The sequence below is a fragment of the Miniopterus natalensis genome, chromosome 18 (genome assembly GCF_054644295.1).
Source record: "Miniopterus natalensis isolate mMinNat1 chromosome 18, mMinNat1.hap1, whole genome shotgun sequence".
In the NCBI taxonomy this organism is placed as follows: domain Eukaryota; kingdom Metazoa; phylum Chordata; class Mammalia; order Chiroptera; family Miniopteridae; genus Miniopterus; species Miniopterus natalensis.
Genome location: NC_142098.1, coordinates 34,852,978 through 34,871,657, shown reverse-complemented (window position 1 = coordinate 34,871,657; position 18,680 = coordinate 34,852,978). Strand labels below are relative to the sequence as shown.

Sequence of the window (18,680 nt, the reverse complement as noted above, 5' to 3'; positions counted from 1 at the left end):
CAGGGCTGTGGGGGCAGATCCCGAGTGGGTTCCTCACTCCGTGGACCCTCTGGTGACGGAGAGGCCCAAGTGTGGAGGTGCTGTGACCCCCCCCACGACTGGGAGGGATGCGGAGGCCGTGGGCAGGGTCTCAACCTAGACTCCCACTCGCAGGCCTCATCCCTCAGCTCGCAGTTGTGGGGCGAATTCGAACAGAATTTGCTGCCTGACTGGTGTAGATGCTGGAAGCTCCCACAGTGTCCGCTTCTCACGCAAGAGACTCAGGATTCCGAGGACGGAGCACCCCGCACTGGGCCCCAGGCCCTGCCCCTCTGAGGGTTCCAGGCCTATTCTGGACCTTCCCGATGGAGTCGCCTTTTCTACAGGCCCCGTGTTGCAGAGTTTCAGACTCAACAAGCAGTAGCTTGGTTCTTCAGAAGGCTGTGGTCTCTGCCCCTCAGAGGACCCAGGCTCTGCTCCTGACCCACAGGCTCCACTCCCAGAGCTCCTGCTCTGCTCCCCTCCACTGGCCACCCCTAGAGGTTATCAGACCCCTTTCCCTGCCTGAATCTTTAAAGAACCCCAAGAGCACCCCTCCCACTCCCAGACCTGCAGACTCTCCCTAGAGAATTCCAGTCCCCTACCTTCCTAGAGACCTCTGCCTTTAGGAGCCCCAAGCCACAGAGGACCCTAGGCCCCACTTGCACCCCCTTTAAAGGGTTCCAGGCTCCAAGCCCTACTCAGGCCCTCAGAAGACATCAAGCCCCAGCCCCTTCCCTTCATTACAAATTCAAGGCTCCCCTTCTTTCCTGGGGATTACAAACCCCTTCCCTAAGTTTCAGGCCACACTCCTCCTCGCAGAGAATTGGGGAGTGGCCCTACACTTAGGATTCCAAGCCCCGCCTCCGGGGCTCCCGGCGGGGTCTCACCGCAGGCTTCGCGTTTTGCAGCGTGAGCCCCGCCCCAGGCTCCGCCACACCGAGTGCTCAGCCACCCGCCCTGACCGCAGGGCAGACCCCGCACTAACACAGCCACAGATCCAGCTTTGTCTTCACGCCCCGCTCCTGCTGCGTCTTCCAGTGAAGGTGCACAGGGTGCATAGGGGACCCCTTCCCCCTCCCGGGTTATAGCGAGGCATCCCGGCTGACTCACAGCCACGCTCACACCATCGCTGCTACCCACAGCCATCCACGCCTCCAGCCCGCTCGGACACCTGGAACTCCGGGCCCACCCCCCATGCAGGGACACAGCCTCCTGAAGCAGCAACGACGGCAGTCGAGCCCCATTCACGAGCCCCATTCACGGGCATTCGTGGGCTGTCCCGGCGTGATGATGGAGTGGCTGTTCTGCCCTCTGAATGTGCTCCGCGTTCCTGTCTTTGTGAAGCCCCCGCGATCCCTGCTAACATAGCCCCGCAGCACAGCGTGTCCCTGCCCCCTGTTGCCCCCCTCCCTTTCTCCTACCCTTGGCTGGAGCATTTGCTGGGGGCGCTGCCGAAATGTCTCCTTTCTGCCAGGGATCCAGGGCATCTTCAATGCTCGTTGCTAGGCAACAGCCTCTGGCTCACCACGGCAACTTCCGGAGAAGGCACAGTCCCCCCCCCCCCCCACTCCCCCAGCATTTGGAATCCCCAGCTCTCAATCTCTACCAGTGCCACTATCTCCCAGGGGTGTTTCTTTCTTTTTGAATTTTTATGAATTTATTTGAGCCAAACTGATGACATGTGCCAGGAAGCAAGATCTTAAATGCTCCTCCCAGGGTCGTTTCTGTGTCACTTCTTGGATCCTTACTGTTTTCAACCCTTCAGAAACCCCAGAGTTCTAGAGTCATGGCATTTCCAGAAGCTTTCTCCCAGTGAGCAGAAACCTACAGTTTTATCCCTTGTATTAATGAACAAAAATCTCGTCAGTGTTCTAGGTTTTCTGACCTTTTCTCTCAGTTCTGGAATCACCAGCATTCCACAAACATGTGTGTTCTAGATTCCCTGGCATAGAAAAAGCTATCTCAATATCCCAGATCTGCAAGCATTACAAAATGCCTTCCTATTCTAGATTCCCTGACATCCTAACATCCCTGTTCTAGACTCCCTAACATTCAAGCATCCCCCAGTGTTCTGAATGCCATCATATAAAAACATTTCTAGAGTTTGAACATCACAAGCATTTCAGAACACCATTTTAGAACCACTCACCTTTTAGACCTCCCATTTGTGTTCTAGATTCTTTGAGAATCTAGAACCCCCACCATTATGGATTTCTTGGAATGCAAACAAACCCTCTAGTGGTCTATAAGGGTTGACATTCCAGAATACCCCTATGCTCTAGATTTCCTAGCAATCCAGATACTTTTCTGTGTTTTATAATTCTCAGCATTCCATAATCCTTGGTGTGAAAAATATTCCTACTGGTATAGATTCATAGATATTCCAGAACATTCCCATTCTAGAATTACTGACTTTCCAGGCCCTTTCATCAGAAAACTTTTAAAGTCTGGATTCTCTGAAATACCGGGAAGAACCCTAACATTGTTCATCCACTAGAACTCTAGAATATCCCTGTGTTCTAGATTCCCTAACATTCTAGACCCCTCTTCATCATGTTACAGAAGCTCTAGTATTCCAGAAACTCTGGGATTTTAGAATTAACATATCCTAAAATCCCTTGTTGCTAGTCTGACCCACTTTGTCTCCTCTTCATTGGCCCAAGGAAAAGATGCTAAAAATTTCCTTGAGGAGTTACCATAGTAACAGGTATTATTTGGGGGGAAATCCCAAGGATGTCAGGCTGGGGTGAGCTGAACCTGTCCCATATGCCCTCTCAGGTGTGGGCAGGAAAGGGGTAAAAGACTGGGCAGACAGGGATGTGGGCAAGGTGTTTGTAGTGGTGAGGTTTGGGGTACAGATGTTAAGGATGTGGCAACATCTGTGTTCCTGCCAACCTGTAGCCATTCATCCCCACTTGTGGTAACAAAACCCTGAATCACCTTTCAGAAACTCTTCCTCCACTGTCAACATGGGACTGAAGTCACCTCCAGGCTAGTGAGGTCACATGACCCCTGGACCAAGGGGAAGACCTCCATCCACTGGCCATAGTGATTGGTTCAGGCCATCTGACTCACCTCAAGCCAATGAGAATCAGTCTTGTGATTTTTATGACTGCTAGAGAAGATAAAGTTGCTAAGGAACTACCTGGAGTTATCTTGGCACAGGGAGGGAAAAACCTGACTGAGAACCCGTGGACCCAGCCATGCTTAAAGCTGAAGTATAAACCTATACATTTCCTTTCTTTGCTTAAATTAGGAGACAGATGTCTCTGAATCTACAGCCAGAGACCGTATCTCTCCCACCCTTTCCCTGGGGGGTCCTCAAATCTTATAAGAATGTAAGCAAGGTGTTGGCAGTGAGAACTTTATTACAGGAGGGTGACTTTGGCTCCAGAAAAGGGGGATGGGGAGAACTAGTAACAGTGACCACTCCAAGGAGACCCTGGCCCTGAACCCAGGGCTCTGACAGGAAGCGGGCAGGCACCCGAGTTCCCAGGACCTGGGCATTCAAAGGCACCATGGCAGCTGCGTTCAGAAGGAAGTTTCATTGAGCTTCATCTTGGGGGGTACAAGGGGAGCCCCAAGACCCGTAGAGGGCCGGGGGGCTGGTGTCGGTGGTCGTCGGGGCTCTGGCCCACTTCGCACGAGTTCCTGGCAGCGTTCCACGAAGCTGCCTCCCCCACGGCGCCGGGCCTCAGCCTGCGGGGGGCTGGGGCTCCCGCGGCGACCACACAGGGAGGTGTTGCTGGAGGCTGAGTGGAGACTGAAGGGGTGATGAGGGTCAATGCAGGCCACCATGGGGCTGCTGGGTCCCCCTCCAAGGCCACCATGTTCTGTCCTCTCCCCCATTGCACGGCAGGGGAAGTGAAGCCAAGCCTACCTGGTGAGAGAAGTGCGGGGTGAGGGGCTGGGGAGAGAGCTCCGCGAGGAAGCCAGGGGGGCCAGGTCACACTGCTCCAGCTGTTCCATTAGCTCTTCCTCTGTCAGGCCACCTGCTGGGGGGCAAGCAAACAGGGTCAGGGGACAAGACAAGGCTTACAGGGCAAGGGACAAAGGTCATGTGCAAGGATTGAGGCTAGGACAGGAGAAAAGATGCACAGGTCAAGGGACAGGGTTCGGAAACGGGTTGAAAAGAAAGGGCAAGGAGGGGTTGGGTGGGGGGCAGAGAAGGGTCAGAGGGCAAGGGTTTGGGAGGGACACTGTGATGGAGGAGGGTGTGGAGAGGGGTTCAGGTGAGTCTGTGTGGCTCGGGACAGGATTGAGGTGGGGCAGGGAATACCAGGGGCTTGGCCGAGCCCATCCATGGCGGTGGTCAGGTCCCACATGGCCAGACTGCCGTTGGCCTGGCCGGTGAGCAGGTAGCGCCGGGGCCGAGAGCCAAGCCGCCGGGATCCCTCACACTCGAGCACCGTGAAGGCAGTGGTGGGCGAGCCATCCACCGAGCGCACAGAGCACACGCTGAGAGGGAAGGGGAGGGGTCACCGTGGCCACACCAGGGCCTGGCCTGGTCCCTCTTTGCATCTCTACAACCTTCCTGGGCCACAATCCCCACCATATTGATGCCACTCCTGCCTCCGCCCCAAACATCTTCATCCTTCCCCAATCTACTCTCTTGGGTTCCGGCCCCAGGGGGGGGGGAGTAGTCTCTTGGATGTCCCCTGCCTGCATACTCGCCATGTGTCCCAAGTGGGCCTAGGACTCTCCTCCAAATCTGCTGCTCCCCTCTTCCCACCTCAGGGAAGGCCTGAGTCTCATCCTAGGTGCTTCCCTCACCTCATTGCTGCCTTGGCGGTTCCTCAGTCTCCTGCATCTCTCCCTCGGCCCCTCCTCCCTGCTCAAGGTATAACCCCGGTCACGCCCTGCCCTCTCCAGCCAGGCACCAGTCCAGTCCCCTCACTGGGCTCTTGGCCTCCTATCCACACTCCAGTTCCTCCCATCACAGCTGCCAAGGCTCTGGCTCCTGGTATACGCAGGACAGTCTCAGTGCTTCCCTTCCATCGACATGGCCCTGCCCTTTTGCAGCCCCATTGTTCACCTCCAGTTCTGTGCTCTGGCCCCCAGAGACCACTGGCACTTCACTGGCTACTCTCTTGAGCCATTCCTAGCCTTTGCACAAGCTGTCCCTTCAGCCTGGCACACTCATTCCTAATCCCTAGGATGTCTGCTCAGTCTCCTCTTCAAGAAAACCCTGCCAGGCCTCCTTCCCAGGGTGGAGCCAACACCTCTTCTACAGCTTCCTGGCCCCCCATCCCAGCCTTGAACCCTCTGCCCAGGCCCCCTATGGCACCTGACTATACTGGGCAGTCTCTAGCTGAGGTCCACCACAGGCACCAGCTTCTCCAGGTCACTCCCACCTGTATGTGTAACACCTTTGATACCTCCAGCCCCCAAACATGGACCAGGCTCGTGCTCCCTGCCAGCCCTTGCTCCTTAAGTGCCCCTCGGCTGGGATCCCCTTCTGGCCTCCATAACCTAGCTGGCCTCTTGCCTTCTCCTCTGACCACCCTCCCCGCTGGATGGACGATCCTCACCGCTGACCAGTGGATGAAAGACGCACAAAGAGCTGGCTGGCACTTGGCACCACCTTCTGAATGAACACCTGCTGGTCATCCCGCTCACCGTAGGGGCCTAGGCCAAGCAGAGGTGATGGTCAGGCTGCTGGGTCCCTAGGACCTCCAGACCCCAAGGCTCTGCCACGTCCCAGGACTAGGTCCCCATCCCTAGACTGCTGAAGTTGGGTGGGGTCAGAGAGGGCTAGGGGTCAGCAACAGTCAACAGGGTTAAGGCGCATAAGGGATGGGATGGTCCCAGGTCAGGTGGCAATCAGCAGGAATTAGTGGGGGCAACAGAATTCAACAGGAGGAGCTGGGGGTGAAGGGAGGTCAACAGGGGTCAACAGAGGCCCATGGGGGTCTGTGGGGTGGGCGGCCAGGGGCTAGGAAGCACCAATGTCATTGCCAGCACTGCAGCCGCCATGCCCGTCGGCTGACTCCAGTGCCAGGATCTTGAAGGAAGCGAGTGGGGTGGAGCCAGGCTGGGTGGAAATCATGCCACGGAAGCGAGTCACAGACCATGTCCGCACGTGGTTGTTGTCAGCACAGACTGAGGGGCAGAGGGCAGCAGGTCAGTCCGGGCTATTGCTGCCCAACCTTTCCCAGCCCCAACAAATTTCAATTGTCAAGATTCAGGGCCCTCTGAATTCTTCCCTAAAATTCCAAATAGTCAAAAATCCTGTTGGCCCTGCCTCCAAAATCATTCAGAGCCTGATCTCACCTTATCCTGTCCACTGCCTCCAGCTGCTCCTGTCCATCCCACCTCCTGCCAGGACCACCGCAGCAGCCTCCTCCCTCTCCTCCCTGCTCCTGTCCTGTCCCCACAGCCTGTCCCACATGCAGCCAGAGGGAGCCTGTGCGCATCTGCACCAGGTAACAGCCCTCCTCTCTCAGAGCCCTCCTGTAGGGCCATCTGTCAGGCTCAAGGACACAGTCTTCTCCATGGCTTACAAGGTCCTACTGACCTGCCCCTATCAATCCACTCCACTCCCTTGCCTACTCTACTCTGGGCACAGAGGGCTTCCCCCTTTTCCTCAGATACATCAAATATCCTTTCACCACAGAGCCTTTGCCATGCCTGTTTCCTCTGCCTGGAATGCTTGTCCCCACAGATCTGCACTGTTCACTCCCTCATTTCTGCTCAATGATCCTTCCTCAGAAAGGCCTTCCCAGAACCCCGTGCTGGCCTGTGACCCTGGCACTCTCTAGCCACTCGCACAGCTTGGTTTTTCTTCATGGCCCTCATCATTGCCTGATATCAATTTATATTTTTATTAATTTGTCTGCTGTCTCCACTAGAACATCAGCTCCATGAGGGTAGGGACCTGACATGTTTTGTTCATCACTGCTCAATAAACATCTGTTGAATTGATGGATTAATCACTCTCCCTTAGATTGGCCCCCTTTATAGTATTCTCTGACTTCTGCAATTACTGTCCCAGGTCAGACTTCTCTCCCCCCTGTAGAGGTCTCTCCCTACACAATGTTCCTCCCCAGTGGAAACCCTCATCTACCCGGCTTCATGCTCCCACCCGAGCCACCCCTCCTGCAGGAAGATGGGCACCTGGGGCAACCCGCAGGCCTACCTGAGATGAGATGCTTCTCCGACAACATGATCTTGGTGACGGGGCTGCGATGCACAGTGAAGGTCTGGAAGAGCTGAGGCCCGGAGCCCACGGTCTCTGGGTGCTGCACGATGACTCGAACGCCCCCTGAGCTGGTGCCATAGGCGATCTCAATCCAATTCCCACTGTCACCTGATGAGGCAACAAAGAGAAAGAGAGGGACAGGGTCACAGAGAGACAGAAACCAAGGCAGAGAGAGGCAGACAGACAGCCAAAGAACAGAGACAGAGTCAGGAAACAAGAAAGAGGGAGAGATGATAAGGGGGCAAGAAGATGTGGAGATGGAGGAGCGGGGACAGAGACTGACAGACCAGAGAAAGAGAGCCAGAGATGAAAGTTAAGACGAAGAGAGGCAGAGCTAATATGAGAGAGAAGAGAGGGAAACTAGAGAAACAGGGAGACACAGGAACTGAGAAAATGAGTCACAGGGAGGGATATAGAGACAGACAAACAGACATAGACAGAGAAGGAATTAGAGAGAAAGGCAAAAAGAAAACCCAACCAACCACACACACACACACAAAACACAGAGACATATATAAACAGACAGACAGCAAGACAGGAAAGTGTAAGCCAATGTGTCTGAGGGACTCCTCATCCTCGCCAACTTTCCAGACGGGAAAAGTTATTTTCCAAGTGTCAGAAACTCCATGGGCCATTTAAAAGACTGGCAGTAGGGAAAACGTGGTTGTAATATTTTGCACAGCAACTAAAAGCAATGGATTAGGGTTATGCATCACCACCTGGATGGATATTAAACCTAGGGCAAGGCGAGCAAAATAAGAGGGCAACTGAGACAGAGACCCAGTACTGTTTACACAAATTCAAAACCTCCATGATGACCATTTTGTAAGGACACTTACATATGAAAAGATAAATGTTAATCATGGCAGAATAGTGGCACTTGGCAGGAGACGGTGGGGAGGAAATGGATAAATGAATGAAATAAGAAAGAGGCTTTATGGGTGGGCGGATGAGTGAAAAGGTGAAGGGGAAGATCACTAGAATTAGTGGGGTGATCACACGGTAAGGTATAAAAATGTCGAATCACTATATTGTACACCTGAAATTAACATAACTAATATAATATTATATACCAACTGTACATAGTTTGTTTTAAAAAGAAAGGGGCCTTACATGATGACATGCTGTGAAATTAGGTGCAATATTAATCTATTCCTGCTAGAAAAAAATTTACCATGACCCTTACTGTCCACCATACAGACAAGTTCATTTGAAGTGAAACAGTAACCTTTGTGTAAAAGCTTAAACTACAAAGCATCTAGAAGAAAACATGGGGAAATCTTCACACCCTGGGGGTAGAAAAGATATTTTAACATCGAGAAAGCACTAACCAGAAAAAATAAAATCATTAACCATTATGCTAAGTGAAAAAAGCCAGACACAAAAGGCCACAAATTGTGTGGTTCCCTTTGCGTGAAATGTCCAGAAGAGGCAAATCCAGAGACAGAAAGTAGGTTAGGTTTCCAGGGGCTGTCAGGAGGCAAGAAGGAGGTATGATGCTAACAAGTTCAGAGTTTCTTTTTGGGATGATAAAAATCATATTCTGGCCCGGCCGGGCGTGGCTCAGTGGTTGAGCATCAACCTAGGATCCAGGTGATCGGAGTTCGATTCCCAGTCAGGGCAGATGCCCGGGTTTCGGGCTCGATCCCCAGTTGGGGGGTGTGGGAGGCGGCCCATCAGTGACTCTCTCATCATTGATGTTTCTATCTCTCTCGCTCCCTCTCCTTCCCTTTCTCTGAAATCAATAAAGATATATTAAAAAAAAACAAACATATTCTGGAATTAGATAGTAATGATGGTTGCACGACCTTGTAAATCTACTAAACATCACCAATTGTACACTTTAAAATGGTGCATTTTATGATATGAGAATAAAAACAAATAAAAATCAAGTTATATCTCTGTATTTGAGGTCAAGGAAAAAAAACAAAAAAAATCATTCCCAGTGACAGAACTCAGCTTCATCTACTGTAAAACGTGATTCCTCTTTTTTTTTATGGGCATGCAAGCATCACGCCCTATTCACAGAGATGGGAAAGAAACCCAGAGATGAACGGGCTAGTGGCCTATTTTGCCCCTGGTGGAGAGGCCCACCACGGTGCAATGACTAGAACGGTGCCTATATACAAGTGGTGCTCAGTGAGTATTCACTGAATGACTAAATGACAGGTAAATCTGTCTCCTCTTCCATTAACTCTCACTGGGTCATGCGACACAAGCAGTGGGAAGAGAGCAGCAGGCTGGGGTGGCTGCTGATGGCAGGGGGGAGCCAGGTCATAGCTTACTGGTCTTGGGGGTGAGGTAGACACTGAGAGCTGTGACCCCATCTTCTGCAGGGTCCCGGTAGAGCTCACTGACAAGGAGGTCGTTGTCCTTCATGCGCAGGGGGAACTTCTGCACATCTGTAGTGGGCAGGGAGGGTAGAGCGGGTTTGTTCAAGGTGCCTCAGCCTCCCACCTCCTCTCCCACTTCCCAGGGGAGGCTCGCAGGAAACTGCTCCTCACCCACGTAGTAGATAGAGCCGTTGTTGCAGCCCAGGAGGAGGAAGGAGCCTGCTGCATCATAGCTGGTGATGGGCTGCACCTCCTGGACCTGCAGGCAGGCAGGGCAGGCTATGGCCAGGAGTCCCTCCTTGCCTTTGCCTCTGCAGTGCCCACTCCTGGCATGCCCTTCCCTCCTCATTCCGGAACCCACCGGCAGTTTCTAGGCCCACTTCTCTCCAGCCCTGACTGTTCTAGGCCTATCTCGAGCTATGGCTGTCTCTAAATGTCTCTTGGTCAGCATTTTGTCTCGTAGCCTCTCCTTGACGCTGCATCTCAAACACTCACACTTTGGCAAAAGAAAACAACACTGCAGGGGTATTTATTTTTTTACATTTTGGACATGGCTAGGGGTAGGTGCAGAGAGAATGACAGATGTTTGCATGTCTCTCAATGGGTTTCTGTCTCCTACACTATCTCCCCTCACCTGCTCCTCCATCCAGTGCCTGGAGAATCCTCTTTCCTTTCCAAACCCACCCATCTTTCCTGTGAGCTTGGCAGCCCCTCTTCCAGGAAGGCCTCCCTGATACTCCTTATGCCTTTAACACACACACCCAGGCTCTGGCCAACTGCTGGGCTTGCTAACTCTCTCCAGATGGAGTGGGCCACTTAGGAACCCCTCCCTGGGTCTGTACAGTCTGGACACCTGGGAAAGGGACAGCCGGAACTCTGACCTGCCAGTGTTTGGTGACGGCATTCCACACTCCGATGCGCCCTGTGTGGCTTGTAGCGATGAGCTGGTTCCCGACAAAGAATAAGGCCTCCACGGGCACCCCCAGATGGAAGACTCCTGTCGAGAGAAAGGAGTGCTCAGCCAGGACCCTGCTTCACAGGGGAGAAGGGGGCTGGCAAGAAGAGTTCTGAGGGCCAGGAGTCAGCTGGTCAAGGAATCCTTACAGGATAGAAGATTCCAGCAGGAATTACAGGGGTTCTCCTGAGGATCTAGATTCGTTAGGGAACAGATCAGTTAACAAGTCAGATTTCTAATGGGAACACAGAGTCTAAGAGGCTTGAGATTCCACTGGCACAAAGAATTCCAACAAAGCAAAAAAATCTAATAGGGCAGTGAATTCTGACAGAAGACAGAATTGTATGTGGGTGGATTTTTCTACCAGGCCAAGGGATTCTAACAGAATACAGAACTCTGAAGGGTTGGAGCATCCTAATAATGCAAAGAATTCTTATGGGTATAAGAACTGTATAGTGGGGGTATTTTAACAGGCCACAGAATGCTAACAGGGTAGAAAATTCTGAGAGACCATAGGTTGGAATAAAATTCTAAAGGGCAGAGGCTTTTGGAAAAGCCTGATGCCATACCTATCTCAGAGCCACCGCCTTCTGCCTGCAGAGCCCACAGAAGGATCTCGCTGCCTGTTGCCGCTGCCACCATCTTGTCATGCTCGCCCAAAGCCCCACTAAGGACCCGGGCTGTGAGTGCCAGTCGCTCGATGGGCCAGTCCAAGCGGGGACTGGAAAACACCAGCTGCCAGCCAGAGGCTTCCTTCAGCCTAGAGGATTGGGGGACATCATCAGCCCTCACCCCAAGCCCTCCCATCACCAGGGCTCAAAGCCTCCTGCCACCACCCTCCCCAAGCACCTGTAGCAGACAAGAAACTGGGTATAGGCCACGGCAATCCAGTTGTGATGCCCACATACAAGGCGCACCATTCCTGGCTCCTCCGGCAGCCCTTAGAGGGGAGAGCAAGGATCAGGGCAGGGTCCCAGGGGCCCCACTGGCTGTCCCAGCCTCCTAGGAGACAGAAGCATACCTGATGGGGAGGGAGGAGCTTTCTCATCTAGCATTCGGCCCAGCAGCCCTGCATTGCCCAGGTTGGGGGGCATGGTGTTGCTTCTTCGAACAGGTGCTGGGCGTCCCCCTGCCTGCTGGGGCCCTACCAGGCTGTGCCGGTTCCGCCGCTTCATTGGAAACACTATGTCAGGGAGAAGGGGCAGAGTGACAATAGCTGTAATAATTGTAATTATAGCTATGTAGCAAGCCCTTAAAATATGCCAGATACTGACTTCCCCATGTGTAGAATAGTTTTCTGATGAAAAAAATTTAGGTGGTATGGAGACACAGCATTAAGTGACATTGAATTACACAGCAAGTTACTCCCTTTTCAGTTCCTTTCAGCCCATCACAAAGGAAGAATCAGTTTGGTGATGCCATATAGATTTCCTCCAATATTTGCTAATCTTCCCTTTGAAAAAATGGAAACCTGCCCCCTTGGCAGACAATAGTATCTAGCCAGTTTAATAACACTTTATGTTTGGGTCTTATTTTCGTGTTTACTTATGATATAAAGGTAGAGATATAAAGCTTCCATTTAAAATGAATTTTTTAAAAAACTGGATAAAGCTAAGTTAAGAAGACAAGAGTATTGGTCTTCATATTTGGCAAATTGCATGAAGGTAGTAGATATTGACTGAGGTTAGGGAAATAAAGCAATAAGTTGAATTTCCCCCATTCTGCTCTTTCTACCAATCAGCAAAGCTTAATGGACTACAGTTCCCAATAACCACTGGGGCATATTTTCCACGGCCAGTGGGCTGGCTGCACCAAGGTCTCATGGAGTTTAGTCAATAATACCCTTTAATAGTTCTCCCCTCCATGCAAAGGACCCCAGTTCTTCCTAAGCCTTCCCACAAAGAAATCAATCCTGGACTATGGCTCCCACCACAGTCTAGCACATGCATTGGAGCCTCAAGGGGGCCCATCTGCCTCACTGCAAATGCTGTTTCCTACTTCCTTTCTAAGCATCCTGCCAAGCATCTGATTTAGGACTACAGCTCCCATAGTGTCTCAGGGTTTGTAGCACAGGCACCCAAGGGCTGCAGCCTTATGGGAAATGTAGTCTTTATTCTACCCACTCCATCCCTTCATAGCGCCCACCTGGTGGAGGCAGGTAACCATTGAAGAGAACGTTTCCACAGGAAGATCTATCCAACTCTTCCAGCAGCTGCAGACGACGAACTGAGGGAAAAAGGACTTGAAGGATGGGACTTGGGTACTGAGGCCTATTCCTTCCCTCCTCCCCCATCTCTTTCTCCACAGAATATCATCACTCCCCTGAGACCCAGGACCAAATCCAGTGCTGTCAGCTCTAACCCAACCTTCTTTCAGGAGAGAGGGAGAGGGGGCATCACTAGAGAGCTGGTTTTCTATGCAGTGAGGTTGCTAATGGGGCCCCCACTTACCCAGAGGAGTGAGCCCATAGAACTGTGCTTCATGGAGGAGGCTGGAACCGTGGACACCCCTGGGTAGAAGAAATGACTAGGGGTCAGGGTCTGGGTACTGGGAGTGGGCAGAGAATTCTGAGGAAGAAGTTTTCAAAACTGCACAGGGAATTCCAAGAGGTGGAAAAATTTGACGGGCTCAAGGTTATAAAGAGCGATAACATGGCCTGTGAAAATGTGTGTGTGTTTGGGGAAAATTGTAAGGATACACAATTTAAATATGATCAAGGAGCTTAAGTGAACATTCTGATGGGAAAGAGATTTCTCAGGGGGCGAAGACCACAGGGTACTCCCCTCTATCCTCCATACCAACCTGGGGTCCAGCTCTTTGGTCCGCAGAAAGTTGAGAATGGGGGCGAAGACGGTGGGGTCCCTGTCGATGAAGATCTGCGGGGAAGGGGTGCAGAGGGTGGATGGGGCAAAGAGTGGGGCTGAGTGGAGGTCCCGTCCCTCCTCCTACCCGCCGCCCCATTTCAGGTCTTGCCCTACTCACGGCTCCGGTCTCATCTTTCAGTGTCGAGATGCGTCCGCTCAGAAGGCTGCAGGGAGGGGACACAGAGCAGGTGTCACGGGCCGGGGCGTGTGCGTGCGGGCGGGGGGATTAGGTCTCCCCATACCTTCTCCTCCCGCCGCCCCCCTACCCCCAGCCCCAAACTCGCTCTCCCAATCACCTGGAAAAGAAGGAGTCTGGGATCCAGGTGAGAGTCTGGCGAGAGGTACTGAATCTGTGCGGGGAAGGTGAGCGGGCGCGAGATGATGCAGGGAGGGTGAGGCTTACCGCCCCTACCCGGGACCCGGTGCATTCCCCACTCTCCCCGGGCGCCACTCGAGGCTCCCGCGCCTCCCGAAGGGGGCGGAGCAATCCTTGCGGACCGGATTCCCCCGGGGGAGGCGAGTTCTCCATCCCCGCTCCCCGCCCCCGAGGATGGGCTTCAGGAATCTCCTACACTCACCTCTTGCCTCCCACGTTCAGATGAATCACCTCCCCCGGAGGCCCCCGACCTGGGAAGCCCTCAGCTGCAGGCGCCGCGGCTGCCATGGCCCCCAGGCGAGCCGGCTCGCCTGCACCCACTTCCGGGTGTACTCCCTGCCCCGCCCCCACCGCGTGCTCATTGGGCCAGAAACTCCTGGAGCCGCTGGCGATTGGACAATGCACTCATCCGTCGCAGTTAAATTCTCCGCCTTCTTAAAGGGGCCCGCCTTTCCTGCCCTAGACGGGGCGGACCCAGCGGCTCCTTTGGGGAAGTTTAATTAGGAGGAATAACAACACATTCCCTCATCTCTCTGGGGTTCCCATTTTAGGAATGGCACCTAGGTGCTTTGTCCGAGGCACGTGTTTAAACCTTAGTCCACGCAAGGGGGACATTTACATGTTCTCTGCAGCCACAGGCTCTCCCTGCCCCTATCCTCCCAGCTGCAGCCCAGGAAACGGGAACAAACCAGCAAAGACCGTCAAAGCCAAAGGATTTATTATAGGTACATACAGTGTGCGCCTGCCACACCGCTCCAAAACCCGGGGCCCTAGCGGCTTCTCCAGGCGGTCATGGGGGCTGTCCACAAACCGGTACCCTCACTCCCCTGGGAGGTGCTCCAGCCTGAAGCATGCAGGGAGAGGGCTTCCCCTCAACCCTCCCCTCATAAAGTGGCATTTACAGTTGGAGGGGGGAGAAGAGAGGAAGACAGTTTTGAGCTTTGACGTCCCTCCCATTAAAAGCCTTCGCGGATGCGGGGCGGGGGGAGAGGGGGTCGACGTTTTGCAAAAATAAACTAAGTCAGGAATTAACCGCATGGCTCTGAGGTGGTGAGTTTGGGGACTAGGGCCCCTTCACTCCCCCTTCCCAGACAGAGATCAAGGCAGCATTGGAAGTGAGGTAAAGGTGGGAGGGGGTGTTCCCTCCCCACCCTCTAGCACCCTGGATGGTCCAGGGGACCTCACCAGTGCCCCCATACCCATCCCTAGGGCGGAGAGGGGGGCAGGAATTATCACCCCTACCACCCCAGCTTCTTGGGGCAGGATCTGGTATCTGGGCAGGGGCTTGGCTCAATGGGCCCCTTACCCGCTCCCCCAAGCTCAGTTATTGCATAAAAATAATGGAGCCCCAGCACCTGGGGTGGGGGTGGTGAGCAGGAAGGGGCCGAGATATGGCTATAGGGGCAGCAATCCCCCACCACTTTTGGGGGTGCAGGAGAAGTCCCCTCCTTTCCAGTGCCCGTCATGGCGCGTCCGCAGTGTTGGTGGAACTAGGGGCTCCAGCCCCTGCAGAAGAGAAAGTGTCTTTGTGCCCACAGTGCAGAGAGGAGGGGCAGGAGTTGAGTCAGGCCCTGGGGTGGGAAGTCACTTCCGGCGCCCGCTAGCCCTGCGCTCCCCTGTCTCCCGCTTGGGGTTGCCCTCATCTGTTGACGAGGTGGTGGGTAGTGTCTGTCCCCAGCGGGCGATCTCTGCGTGTTCCCCCACTGAGGCAGCTACTGCCTCCAGCCAGCCATTCATCTCCTCCTGAAGAGAGGAAACAGGGCACAGAGTCCACAGTTGGAAGACAGGAGACTGATTAATATCAGCGGATGCCTTTAGAACGATAATTAATACCAGCAGACACTTATAGAGAGAGCACTTACCAGGCCCTGTAAGTACTATACATGATCAACTTACTTAATTTGCACAATAACCCTGATGCAAATCTTTTTATCTCCATGTTAAAGATAAGTAAAGGAGTCACTGAAAGAATAAAGGCCTATTTCATAGCCTCTTGTGAGGAGGAACAAAATGAAAAGTGTTATTTTCAACATCTCTTCAAACCACCTCCATGCCTGCTCCTTTCCCCTGACCTTTCCTCTTAGTCCTAGTCTCAAGATCCACTCACATTCCTGTCTTTCTCACCCACCTCCTCCCCTTCCCACAGGCCTGCCCAGGTCCAGCCTGTGCTCTCCCCACTTGAGTCCCTGCCTTGGCCACTTCCTGGGCTCCACGCCTCCACTCTTGCCCTCTCCAATCTACCCTGCACATGGTAGCCAAAGGGATCTTTCTTATGCATCACAGTAACCCTCCCTTGGCAAGGCTCCCCAGTGCCCTTAGGACAAACCCAACCTCTTCTGACCCACAAGATCCAGCCTCTGGGAACCTTCTTCCTTGAACTCTCCTCAAGCACAGTTAATGCTTTGCAATTCTGCACCCTAGTTCTTTGCACTTGCTCTTCCCTCTAACTGTATCATCCCCCTCCCAACACCCCCCCCCCCAAGCTAACTCCCTCCTCTTATCTTTCCAATCTCACCTCATAGGTGAGGCAAGGGGACTCCAGACAGCCCTCCTGATCCTCCCCTTCTCGCCTCACTCATTCCCCTCCTAGCTAGATTAGAAACCTTTTCTGGGCTTTCTCTGTCCATGAGATTTCCCATTACAGCTCAGGTAACTCTGGTTTGTGCTTCCCCCTCACAGCCAGGAACCAGCCAGCCAGGTAGTGTCTGAGGTCCAAACAGGGGAGAGAGAGAACCAGATCTCACCTCATCTTTAGCCTGGAGCAAAAACTCGCTGCCATCCTGGGTCCTGCAGGAGGAGACACAGGATCATGGGGATCTGGGGCAGAGGCCTGGCCCATCCTTCCACCAACCATTTTCCAGGGGAGCAAGGGATTGCTGGGAAGGGGCAGCTGGGAATTGGATCTCTCCCTCTTGCCCACAAGGGAACTCACTGGAGCTTGAAGACATGCTTCTTTTTCTTGTAGTCACTAGCCACCTCACTGGTGGCCTTGTGCAGGCTGAGCAGTGGCTCCCCACCGTGCGTGCTCCCAGATGCTGGGCCTTTGGCGTCCTTGTAGAAACCCAGCTCCCCCTTGCTGAGCACGCAGTACAGACTCACCCATGACCTGGGGCAATGAGACAGGGCTCAAGGCAGAGTTGCAGCTACTTTTCATCAATAGCTTTCATGGGCTGAATTTGCCTGAGTCTTCCTCCCTTGGGGCCTTTGCTCTACTGGGGCCATATGCTTTGGTTGTTCCTGAACTGAGGGCAGGGCCCCAGCCTTTGCCCAGGCTGGCCCTGCTGGGGTTGCCCTTCCTAATCTGCTCTCACATTGAATTTCTAGAAGGCAAGACTTAAGCTGTCTCCTCTGTAAGCCTTTTGCTTGGGCTTATTCCTAGATACTTCTCTATCTCCTGAAAGGAGAGCTATTGGTCTCCTGCTTGGAATAAGGAATTCATCTTATTCAGCCAAAGCCCCAACCCAGGTGGAGCAAAATACAACGAAGTACTCGTTTATTCCCACCTTGGCCTCCGCACAAAAAAGAAAGACCACCCGAGACTACAGGCAATCTCAATGTGCTCTGCCCATTTCATATCATGGATCTAGATCTCACTCTGCTCGTTAGCCAGCCCTGCTACCCTTTTTGGCTTTCCCCCTTCCCAGATTCTGCTTCCCAGCTGGACACAAAAGGGTTGGACAGCCAGGAGCTGGACCCCAAGGGTAAACACATCACCGTTAGGCGCCCTTTTGGACACTGATTTGAGGTGCCCTCAGCCCTCAGAGTTAGGGTTCCATCCCTTTTCGGATCTTCCCCCAACCTAAAACTTCGAGGGTGGACCCACCCCACTCATCGGTTGGATGGACCTCTCCAGGCTCCACCCCACAAGTCGTTGAAACCCTCTAGACTAGGACCCCACATCCAATTTGCTATTAGCTTTAACTAACTCCCGGGTTGGTTGCTATGAGATCGGGTCGCAATTTATTCCCTTTTGGAGCATTTTCTTCAGGTCCCGCCCTCATCTAAGCACCGCCCGCTCACTCACTGGCCACACTAACTTCAGGTCTCCACTCCCGTTCATTGCTTGATTCCTAAAGCCCCGCATCCCTAAGGCCCGGTCCACCCCGCCCCCGGTTGGACGCCCTGACGTTTAGCCCCACCCTCCCCACACCTACCTATTCACTCATTGGACACCCTGAGCTTGGGATCCGCCTTCAAAAGCCCCGCCCCCACGCTCACCGGTTGGACGACTTGCGGTTGGCGTCGACCTCACGCTTGCGCAGCAGGAAGCCCTCGTGCTGCACAGTGTGAGTGGGCGGGGGCGGGGGCGCGGGGGCGGAGCCGCCTTGGGCCGGGGCGGAGCGCGAGCGCCGGCTTCCCCCGCCCTCACCGCCCTCTCGGGGCCGCGGCCGCCGTCGAGGCTTGGGCCGGTCCCGGGCCCGCGGCCGGTCTGGCCGAGGTGTCCGTTCCGGCGGCTCAAGCCCGTTGGGCAGGCGGCCGGGGGGAAGTTCGCGAGGCTGAGGCAGCGATGTCTGTGGGGAAGGAGGGGGAAGAGGCGCGCTGATCACAGTGGGGGGCCATCTGTCTGCGGGGCCACGTGTCTTGGAGGAGAGTATGGGAGTACCTCGGGACCGGGGCCCAACTCTTAGGGGCCCCCCTGGCCTTGGGAATGAGCCTGCCAGGGCTGCTAGGTTTGGACTCCCTCTCGATCCTGGGGGGGGGCATGAAGGTGGGATGCAGGCAGGTGGGTGTCCCAGATGTCCGCAGGAGGAATCTGGGCTCCCTCCTGTGTCTGTAAGGAAACCTGAGACCCCCACTGGACCGGAGAAAGTGCGGCGCAGGTGTGGGAAGACCGGAGTCTACTGGGGGGGAGGGGGGTTCTGAGGTCGGTGGCCTCATCTAAAGGAGAAATTATGGAGGACACCCGGGGGCCCTCTCAATCCCGAGAGCC

General features: G+C 53.9%; 2 protein-coding genes across 2 annotated transcripts in view; both read right to left on the bottom strand.

Annotated features, from left to right (window-relative positions):
* Positions 1-3,189: 3,189 nt before the first annotated feature.
* Positions 3,190-14,053, bottom strand: SHKBP1 (SH3KBP1 binding protein 1). Its single transcript, XM_016209221.2, has 18 exons — positions 13,953-14,053; positions 13,671-13,724; positions 13,493-13,538; positions 13,313-13,386; positions 12,961-13,019; positions 12,656-12,736; positions 11,532-11,693; positions 11,360-11,450; positions 11,080-11,270; positions 10,437-10,552; positions 9,727-9,814; positions 9,508-9,624; positions 7,160-7,330; positions 5,968-6,123; positions 5,553-5,649; positions 4,301-4,479; positions 3,902-4,016; positions 3,190-3,784 (listed from the first exon to the last, which is right to left on the bottom strand). Exons 1-18 carry the CDS (start codon positions 14,036-14,038, stop codon positions 3,553-3,555), a joined length of 2,115 nt encoding a protein of 704 aa, XP_016064707.2. The 5' UTR covers positions 14,039-14,053; the 3' UTR covers positions 3,190-3,552.
* A 1,281-nt stretch (positions 14,054-15,334) lies between these two features.
* SPTBN4 (spectrin beta, non-erythrocytic 4) overlaps positions 15,335-18,680 on the bottom strand; it is a 54,875-nt gene continuing 51,529 nt past the window's right edge. The window contains exons 33-36 of the mRNA XM_087827229.1: positions 17,969-18,261; positions 16,683-16,856; positions 16,495-16,537; positions 15,335-15,493 (exon numbers count right to left, since the gene is read on the bottom strand). Of these exons, the coding sequence (XP_087683355.1) occupies positions 15,335-15,493; positions 16,495-16,537; positions 16,683-16,856; positions 17,969-18,261 (669 nt within the window). The remainder of the gene's footprint in view (positions 15,494-16,494; positions 16,538-16,682; positions 16,857-17,968; positions 18,262-18,680) is intronic.

Coding starts and splice junctions, on each gene's coding strand:
- SHKBP1 (XM_016209221.2), bottom strand. CDS start 14,038: ATGGCAGCCGCGGCGCCTGCAGCTGAGGGCTTCCCAGGTCGGGGGCCT. Junction 7,331..9,507: donor CTACCTCACCCCCAAGACCA/GTAAGCTATGAC, acceptor TTGCCTCATCAG/GTGACAGTGGGAATTGGATT. Junction 5,650..5,967: donor CAGTGCTGGCAATGACATTG/GTGCTTCCTAGC, acceptor TGCTTGGCCTAG/GCCCCTACGGTGAGCGGGAT.